Here is a 10,000-nt window from a genome sequence, read left to right as displayed (position 1 = left end):
ATTTGAGAGTGCACCTCCTACGAGTCTCTTGTACTACGAGTAGAGTTAGCGGCCTGTCGCAGGTTCGAATCTCGGACCAATAAAGCACTCAGATTTTCGAGTATGATTTTTGCCGTTCACCGATGGCCGGCCAGTTATAACCTGGGACCGGTTACTTGAAATCTGGTTAGCGCTAACCGCTGGTTAAGAGGTATCAAAACCAACAGGTTTCCATGGCATTTAAGGCTGGTTAGCGCAGACCATGCTTCGAGCAACTCGGGCCTGGTTAGTAGTGGCTAATACTGGTCGACGGTCCATTTGGTGAAGATCAACTCCTGAAGCGGAGGGCAAGAATTTGGAAAATAAATGAAACAGTTAAAAAAATGTCCAACTTTCTCATGATTGAAATCTTGAAATTAGCTTCACGGTAGGTGACACTCTGGTTACACGTCATTACGTGGCTATGTGGGAATGTATAATTTTGAAAGACTGAGAAAGCGAATCTTAAAATGAGTTGCATTGTATATATAGTAAAATTGAAATGAGCACGAGTATAAAGAAATCTAGCAGCGGTCAGCGCGGCATTAACTGCATCAACTTCGTTCCCAGGGCTAATCCCCGCCGGGAGTCTCACGCGTGAACCAGGAGATCCCTCTGCCTACTTCGTAGAGCAATTGTTCTCGCTTTTTTAAGCTTGAGACCTCAATGATCACGTAATCACTTTTTAATTCACAGCACGATAAAATTTGCCGATTTCCCTCTACTTACTTTTATGATGAAAAACTCAAGACGGATCCATCAGTGCCAGCATCGGTCCCCCTGAAGTCTTTCTGGCCAGAAAACTCGTCTCCTATGGCATTCTGTCATGTTGAGGGCGAAGAGGAGGCCAGCGCTATAAAAACGTCACAAAGCAATGAACAGTCAAAGGCAAACATGAAAGAAGTTAGAAAAGTGGTAAGTACACTTGATGTACTGTTCGAACGATTGAGTGAAAGATATCATCCAAATCAATGTAAATATTACTCAAGTCCTTGTGATAAGTTCTCTGAAAGGGAAAGTGGACCGCGCAGCACGATTAAACTATCACCCGAGTAGCTATTAAACGGTGATTAAATTTATTATCTCTATAGGATTAGAAGAACGTTCCTGAAAACAGCTTTCGGCAAAAACTGAATGAGCACCTGCAGTCGTCATTTACTGCTTTTTAGCGTCGCTTAACTAAACGGATTCGAAATGCGCGGATACGAAACTGGTGGATTTTTTGAATTACCCTAAAAAAAAATAAACATTCACTAGTTATCCAGTGCGAACTATGGCGCGAAAGGTTGCGTTTTCGAATCCGCAACCTTTTGAGAAATTTTTACTGCTTTAAGTCTATGAATGGTATTGTGCATCAAATGGAAACTGGGAAAAATCTGAGCTCCACATGAAATTTGAAGTCATGACCCCCCGTGATTAAGTCGGATATTCTAACCACTGAGCTATTTGAGACTCTGTGGTGAGCAAGGGTTCTTGCCGAAAGTCTCCAGTAGCTCAGTGGTTAAAGCATTCGACTGGATCACGGAGGGTCGTGGGTTCAAATCCAACCTGGGGCTCGGATTTTTCCGACTTTCCATTGATCCACAATATCTTTCAAGTGGTATTCTCACATTACTAGCGTAGGTGATTGATATGATATTTGTACAAATATAATTGCACATGTGCATTGTCAAGGAGTATGTTAAATGTTATTGAGCGTCATGTCGGTAAATAATTTACATTATTTGTCCCCTGCAGTTATTCCCCTCAAAACATTAAATACACTACAATATTACTGCACCAAATAACACTTCCATTTTATTGAATCATTTATTTAATAACATTATATGAATTCAATTTATACAAGTTTCATTTCATGTTAAAAACAAATTTGCGCGCGGTAAGCAAATGTAAACGTGGAACTAGATGAAGTATCCACGCTACTACGATCAAGAGCAACTTTCTTACGCGGAGGCTCACGCGTATTCTCCTCCAAAAACGATTTCTTAGAAAGTTGCAAAACATCGGACACAGCCTCTCGTTCCTTTGAGCTAACTCTTTGAAATTCGTACAACGATTTCACATTCCTATGCCCAGTTCGCTCCATAACAAGTTTTTCAGGTACCATGGTAGCCCTTAATGAATGATTAGTATAGTACCCTTCGAAATTTGCTTTCTTACACATATCAGCAACTACAGATCTCAAAGAATGTTTTCCTATTGGTGAACAAGTAAACCAAATCTCATCACCTGCATTCCACTTCCGTTTCGGAGTTAAATAAAATACACTACCTCCAATTACATCATTTGGGCATTTACTAACATACTTCCTGTATAAACGAACTACGCATCTCTCTGGATTCACAATGTTCTCATGATGCTCGACAACGTCTGCCTTGACTTTGCGATGCTGTAATCCTCCAGCATAATTCTTTTCCGCAAAAGACGTGTACTTTAGTCTTGTTCTTTCGACTAATATAGGTCTCCTTCAATAACTTCCATTTGAGAAAAACGGAGCTCTCTGTGTTCTTCGCCACTTCGAAGCGAAAAGTACTTGCCAAATAAAATAAAGTGTTAACCAACGAGCGAGGGTCATCTTCACCCAACAGTCCCTTCGACCACAGAATCTCTTCCTCGTCTCCTGATATTGGTTTTGCCTGTTTGACATTGACTCCCAATCCAGTCCGTGTTAGAGTTTTCATTCGCAAATCAATGGAATCTTGGAATAGTTTATATCTCGGATTTCGGAAAATGTCCAACTCTGGGAAACCATTCTCTCTTAAAGCTCTTTGCAATCCAGCGCAAATCTGATAAAGCGTATTTGGTGGATACTCAGAATCGTCTTTCTTTTTTATTTCATGGACAAACTTACTGAGCCAAAAACAGAGTTCCAAATCGCATAATGTATAAAGAGAGTCATATTCGGGCACAACAGTAAAGTCATCCGCTTTTCTTTGTTCCAACGGAAGAGAATTTCGCTCTAGCGCCCATTCGTCCACTACTCTAGTATGCCAAGCCGTCGACTTTTTGTGGGATTCGTTCTCTATTCCTTTCCTCAATCTCTCCCTGTGTCACTATTTCAATACCACGTCGCGATACTCCAGGTCATCACTTATTTCCATCCCTCAAACTGACATTTCCCTTTTTATTCAACTTATACGACGTACAATCTACTTTAGACTTCAAATCTACTTCAACGAAACAAAGATTTTAAACAAGCTGAGAGGATTCACAAGAGGTGAGGCAAAGAGTTGAACCCTGATCGATGGCTTCTCCATGCAGTTTCCGATATCCACTTAGGGTTTTTAGACCGAACTACTGTAGATCAGCACGGCTTCGCTTAGAAACGCTATTTCTTGTTGATCTAAAGCTGTAATTCTGCCTGTTTTCATTCTTTTTACAGCGGTAAGCTTGCCAATACTAACATGGGATATTGACTCGTGTAATTGTTACGAAATGTCCAATGTCAGTTTGACGGATGGAAATTAGTGTTGATACTCCAACCTTCTTGCTAGTCTCTTCCACTTCATCACTGGACTCACTCCGCGTTACTTCTTCGAATAATTCTGTCACTGTTTCCTTTACATCTAAACCATCAAAATGATCTGCTGGCATATCCAACAAACTTTCATCTTCGCAAGACGACTGAATAGTACCAGCCTGAAAAACTGCTTTGAGTGATGAAATTATCATCAGTGGAGTCCGATTCACTCATACTTCGACATCAGCTGAACTTAATCATGCCGGTAATCCACAGTGCAAATTACAACACGAGGCAAGCTACACTTAAATATTCAACTCAGACCATGGCAATTTTGTTTTCGCAATTTTTCACACACATGGATCTTATTTAAGTCCCTAGAGCCTACATATATATGTTTCTTTACAAATCTTCATCAAGCTGTTTTACCGACATCTCAAACAACAGTACATTTTCTAGAAAACTTCACCAATGTGTAAAATGAGCATTTTATTGGCCTTTCACTCAGGGATATCAGATTTATTCACCTCTGCTCGGGCGGAACCAGAGGTGAATAACCCTTACTTACATTACATTAATCCGGTCGCACCGACCGTCCAGTTTGAGTCTTCTCTGCCAAATTTTGGGCATACTACACGTTTCGCACTTCGGAACGCTTACTCTGTTGAAACGAAAATTACTGCTGCTATCTCATCGCCTCGGTGTGATATCCATCACTGAGACATGATTAACTGGTAACGATCTTTTGTGTAACGGCGAGGGAAATTTCCGTTTCGCAAGCGGTCGTTGCCATTTGAACGACACTTAGAACTATTTTCACAGTTAAGTTTGTCGTTTGCAAATGAGGAAAAATATACTGAATCTAGGACTAGATTAGCAGCGTATGTCACTTGCAATTTTGAAAAAAAAATTCGAAAAACTTAGAATAACCACTATACAGCCGAGTTAACCACTCCAGACTTCGCAATTTTAAAGTATTAAAATGAACTTCAAGCTAACCCTAACAGTTCATTGAAAGCTAACCGAGTAAAAAGGCTTGGTTACTAAAAATGGCATCGACCTGTCAAAAATGGCAACGACCGTTTACGAAACGGAAATTAGCAACTGCGAGTCCTTTTCGTGTGATTAGGGCAACACCACCGCCCTTACAAGTAGGTCTAGGTATATGTTAGATCTAATAGTCCTGCAAGGAATTCATTAAATAAGAAAGCATAAGCAAAAGCAAACCACTGTTTTCCGTCTTTCGAACAACTCGACTTGGTTATCACCTGTCGGATTATAAGTTTTCTCCTACTAACAATCTATCGATCTCCACCGTCTAAGAAAAATAATCTCAATCCTGAGAACTTCTTTTTTGAATTCTCACTACTACTGGAGGAGCTTATTGGTTCATCTCATCACCTTCCTTTTTCAGGCGATTCAACTTTCACTGAAAGAGAAAGAAAGAGACTATGCTAAAGTAATATGAGAGCGGATTTTCTATCCCATATGAACCATGTGAGCGTTAGCCCTACTGATGGAAATGGGCCCACACAAGGACAGAGAAAAACTCTGACCAGGGTGGTTTTCTCTGTCCTTGTGTGGGCCCATTTCCATCAGTAGGAGGGCTAAGGCTCACATGGTTCATATGGGATAGAAAATCTAGCACTACACATTACACTCTAGTCAGTTAACTCTGTTTAAAATATAAGTGCTACACGGTCAGCGTTTGTATAAACGTAACCTTTCCTTATGCTAAAGTAATATGGCTGAGAGACAGCCTACAGAGACCATGTGAAAGTGATATGGCTAAAAATATGGCCAAGACGAATAAATATCATAGGTCTCTTTTTTGCCATTTATCATTCATTACCATGTTATCGATCTGGGGCCGGTTGCTCGAAGCCTAGTTAGCGCTAACCGTTGGTTAAGAGGTATCAAGCTATAGGTTTCCATGGTATTTAACGAGTTTTAGCGCTAACTATGGTTGGAGCAACCTGTGGCCCGATTCTCTAAAGTCCCGACTATTTTCGGGCCTTTTTCGGGTGTCATAATGTCCTCTGTATCTTAAGAACGGAAAGATTTTAAGTCAATAAACTTCACTATCATTTTCCTTTTTGTTATCTTGAAAACATTTTAAACACACAACTTATGAAACAAGCGGAAGGCAGTTTCATAAATGGGGATCGAAAAGTTATTGGGACGTTCGGGAAATGGGGCCCTGGAATCCTTAAAAGGAACCAAAGCAATAAAAGCTAAGTGATAGAGCTGTAGCCCCACCAGTCCCTCCTCCCAGGTCCTGTCATTTTGTCGCCAGTTCAAACATGGCGTCGTTTAATATCATATCTCATTTTTTATGATTCAGGTACATGTTGCCAGACTATTTTCAAGGAGAGGCGTACGTCCAGCTGACGTTGTGGTTTTAACACCGTACCGAGAACAGAAAAACAGGATAAGCACTGCCTTAAAAAGAGAAGGCATGTGCAAACAAATCCTTGTTACAACAATAGCTAAAAGCCAAGGTAAAGAAATATAACCACATTATTTAATAATATAACATGCACCGTAACATGCACGAAACCGCTAACTTCACCATTGACGTCTCAGCGACTGAAAGAGTGCCGAGGAAAGAAAATATATTTAAAAAAGGAACAGAAGCTTCAACTTCAAACTATCTTGCCAATGTAAATGCAGATAGCACAATAAGTTTTTCACATTTGTACCACTAGTTCGAAATCTTATTTCATAACATTTCCCGGATAATATGCGAGCCATGATTGGTCAGTTTAGTGGGCCGTGTTATATACAGTACGGCTTGCTAAAGGCTGGTTTTCACTAGTGACGCAGTCGGAGTCGGAGTCGTAATCAGAAGCGCAGAGGGATACGATCTAGTGAAAATCAAACTGTCGGAGTCGGAAGCACAATACCGATTCCGCTTATGACTCCGTCGCTTATGATCCAGTGAAAACTGCATTGTCGGAGTCGGAAGCAGAAGCGGAAGAATAAACCAATCACTATGCTCGATTTCAAGCATTGTGATTGGTTGGTTCTTCCGCTTCTCCTTCCAACTCCGACAATTTAGTTTTCACTGGATCATAAGCAACGGAGTCATAAGCGGAGTCGGACGAAAATGGGAACGTTCTGATTCTTCCGACTCCGATTCCGTCGTGCTTATGACTCCACTTACGACTGCGATCTTTGATTTTTACTAGGTCATGAGCGCTTTTACGACTCCGACTCCGACTTCGACTCCGTCACCAGTGAAAACCAGCCTTAAATTAAAAATTTCGTTTGCTTTGCTTACGATTCGCGAAATGACTCTGCGGGACCTGCGCCAGGTGTCTTCGCTTTAGGTACTAGCTTAAAATGTGTAATCGTCTTAACCATAACGAAGACACAGGAAGAATTTTTTACGACTGAAAGTGAAAATTGGTCAATTTTTACGCCTAACTGATGACGGACGGTTCAACATTGTGCAACGTTTGCTTATCAACAAATGTGTGTCAAACGTTTTGTCATTTACCTCTTGAGACTGGAAAACGATTGCCGTTCAACTTAAGGCTACTTGTTGAACTCTATTTTCATCCAACAACAATCAACTTTTTGAATTGCTTATTTCAACTTGGCCTGATACACAGCTTAAACTGTGTCAAACAAGAACTGCAACATTTGTTTTCGAGGGTGATGACAATGTTGCAGGTTTTGTAGATTAAGTCCTGAAAAAATCGTAAAGGCAATGTTGAGGCTAGGAGCTGAGAGTAACGAGTAATTGACCTAATTTTGGTTTAGTTTAACCCTGTGCCGCCCTCTTCTATAGCACTAGCCATCATATTTATCATTCAAACTAGTTAATTTCAGTTATATACAGAGGATGTTACATGCCCGCGCGGGGATACGACTATTGTTTATTTTCCCGGAAAACTTGGTTTAAAAGTAGACACTTTTCTGACGCTGATGGGGACAAACTCGATACCAGATACTTACTCTTGGGTATTGGACTCTTGATATCATGAAACCTCATGGTAGTCGTTGTCACGTCAGTTAAGCTCCTCATTAACAATTCAAGAGCTAGTTCAATTGATGCATCAGAGGTATCGTCTATTTTATCATTATTATTATTATTATTATTATTATTATTATTATTAATATTATTAATATTATTATTATTATTGTTGTAACAATTCTAACTTTTAGTAATATTTGCTGCTATAGGAAGTGAATGGGATTACGTCATATTGTCCTTGGTTCGTTCTGGGAAGACAGATGATCTCGATCCAGAGCCTTCCAAGCATTGGCTCAGTGAACACCTGGGGTTTTTGACAGATGAGCATCAAATGAACGTCGGCCTCACACGAGCTCGAAAAGGACTTTGCATTATTGGTAAATACTCTCGAAAGGAAAATCTCGCTTGCTTTACGCCAGGAGCCCATGACTAGGAGCTTACAACTTCATTGCATCTATGAAACGGCGTTTTTACAGACCAAGTTATTTATAGTTTGATTTTCCCGCGAAACCGGACCTTTCCAGCCAATCACAAGTCTTGCATGAGAAATTGATCCACATGGGATGAGGAATGGCACTCGTGCAAGCCAAATCGTATTTGAAAACTCGTCTAAAAATAGCTTGATCTGTGAAAATGCCATTACATAGACCTAGTATTGGAGCTGTAGCCTCCTAGTCATGGGCTCTTGTTTACGCCCTTTTTCCGCTATATGTAAATGTCACAATAGACCAAATCGGCTAACTCACTATTTTACCCTTTGGAAATAGAGCGGTTTTCAATTGAGTGTCTTAAAACAAATACCAAAGTAATTTGACCAATCAGAGCAGGTGCAAACAGCGCAATGAACCAATTTGTAGCAATTCCATGTAACTTGCTTAAAGCGCGGGAAAAATCGCGCTTGCAAGTTGCGATTGGCTTTAGTTTCCCTTCTCATTGGTTGATTGAGCAGTTTTCAAATGACTGTCGAAAGTAATTACGCGATTGTAATTGCTATGCTTGGTGATTGGTTAAAAAATCTCGCGCCAGTTTATCAAACAATGGGAAGGACACCCAAAACCAATCGCAACTTGCATCCGCGATTTTTCCCGCGCTTTGAGCAAGATACATGGAATTGAATTGCTGCAAATTTACATTGTTTCATTGCGCTGTTTGCACCTGCCGTGATTGGTTGGAGTAATTACTTTGGTATTTGTTTTACGACACTCAACTGAAAACCGCTCTAAGCCGACGGGAGATTTTTGAACCAATCCCTAAGCGAAGCATTTGCAATCGCGTAATTACTGTCGACAGTCATTTGAAAACTCCTCTAAAACGTTTTCATCCAGGTATTTCCAAATCATTTGAATGTGAACGCTACATTTATTTAGAATTCAAAATACAATACACAAAGAATCTTAACCCCGGGAGATTTGAATTGGATACAACATTGAATTAGCCGATTTGGTCTATTACTGTGATTTTTATAACTCTCGCAATTTTTATCACCTTCAAGCGCCAAGCCCTAAGTTGCGGTTAGAAATCCATTGGCTGTGTTGTTGTTAAATTTGTCTGAGCTAAGACCATGATTGAATCTGTCTGATGATGACGCGGGCACAGGGGAAAAAAAAAACGAGTCATCGTAGCACAAGTCGACCTCCTTCTCCTAATTACCGAGTGTTTTAACACTTCCCTATCGAAAGAAACAAGAAAGAAAACTATCTGTATTATGCGTCATAGAAAAAAAAAATCCAGCATCATCCTAAAGATTAAGATTTCTGCTACAGATAGGTCATCCAACGAAATGAAGGAATCCTTAATATTAACTGAAGCATGCTGACTGCGTCGCCATTTCTTGTACATAATGGGCGTTACCACGATCTAATTGCACATTTCTAGATACGGTTTTCCTCTGTTTCAAAGCGAGAATACACAACCGGCCATTCAAAGAGATACTAGTTGTGCATTTTAATGTAAGTCAAACTTAGTTTTCATTTGAGAAGTCTCACTATGCAAACAGCAATTCAGTGGAAATAGTCTTTTGCAAGCCGTTTTCTTAGATACAATATCAATGTCAGCTGCCTAGAAATTGCGAATGGATACCTGGAACAGTTTGGGCATCCGTGATCTTCGCTGAAACGTTGTATGGTGTGGTATCCTGCTCTCTTATTATTGCGGGAATAATTGACTTAATTAGGTGGAAATGAAACGGTAATCATTTCTTGCATGATTCTGTCTTATATAATTCTCCGCAGGTAACAAGCATCTGTTAAAGCATCATCCTATGTGGGAGAAGTTGTTGACATTTTACGAGGAAAAGAAATGCTTGGTAGAGGAATCTCACTGGCCAAAGAATTGATTTTTCCCTTGATGAAAAAGCAAGTTGTTGTCAAGTCACAATTCAAAGCGGACAGTGTGTCATTATTTTTACCCTACGACAATTTGTATAGTAATAGTGGATGAAATGTATATATGCAAAACTTTTTTAAATGTCTAGGAAAAAATGTTGAAGACATTTTAAAAGAATTTAAAGTATTTAATGACACTACTTCATATAATTTTTT

The 10,000-nt window shown here is 39.9% G+C and overlaps 1 protein-coding gene across 5 annotated transcripts in view; it reads left to right on the top strand.

Annotated features, from left to right (window-relative positions):
• Positions 1 to 9,982, top strand: part of LOC138058928 (3'-5' exoribonuclease HELZ2-like) — a 72,201-nt gene extending 62,219 nt beyond the window's left edge. For all 5 annotated transcript variants that reach the window (XM_068904391.1, XM_068904390.1, XM_068904388.1 and 2 more), the window contains 4 exons: positions 715 to 933; positions 5,823 to 5,979; positions 7,670 to 7,837; positions 9,692 to 9,982. In XM_068904391.1, the coding sequence (XP_068760492.1) occupies positions 715 to 933; positions 5,823 to 5,979; positions 7,670 to 7,837; positions 9,692 to 9,795 (648 nt within the window). In that variant the 3' untranslated portion in view covers positions 9,796 to 9,982. The remainder of the gene's footprint in view (positions 1 to 714; positions 934 to 5,822; positions 5,980 to 7,669; positions 7,838 to 9,691) is intronic.
• The last annotated feature ends 18 nt before the right edge of the window (positions 9,983 to 10,000 follow it).

The sequence above is a fragment of the Montipora capricornis genome, chromosome 8, assembly GCF_036669925.1.
Source record: "Montipora capricornis isolate CH-2021 chromosome 8, ASM3666992v2, whole genome shotgun sequence".
NCBI lineage: Eukaryota > Metazoa > Cnidaria > Anthozoa > Scleractinia > Acroporidae > Montipora > Montipora capricornis.
The sequence above is the reverse complement of the archived record's forward strand: the minus strand, read 5'-3'. Positions and strand labels throughout refer to the sequence as shown.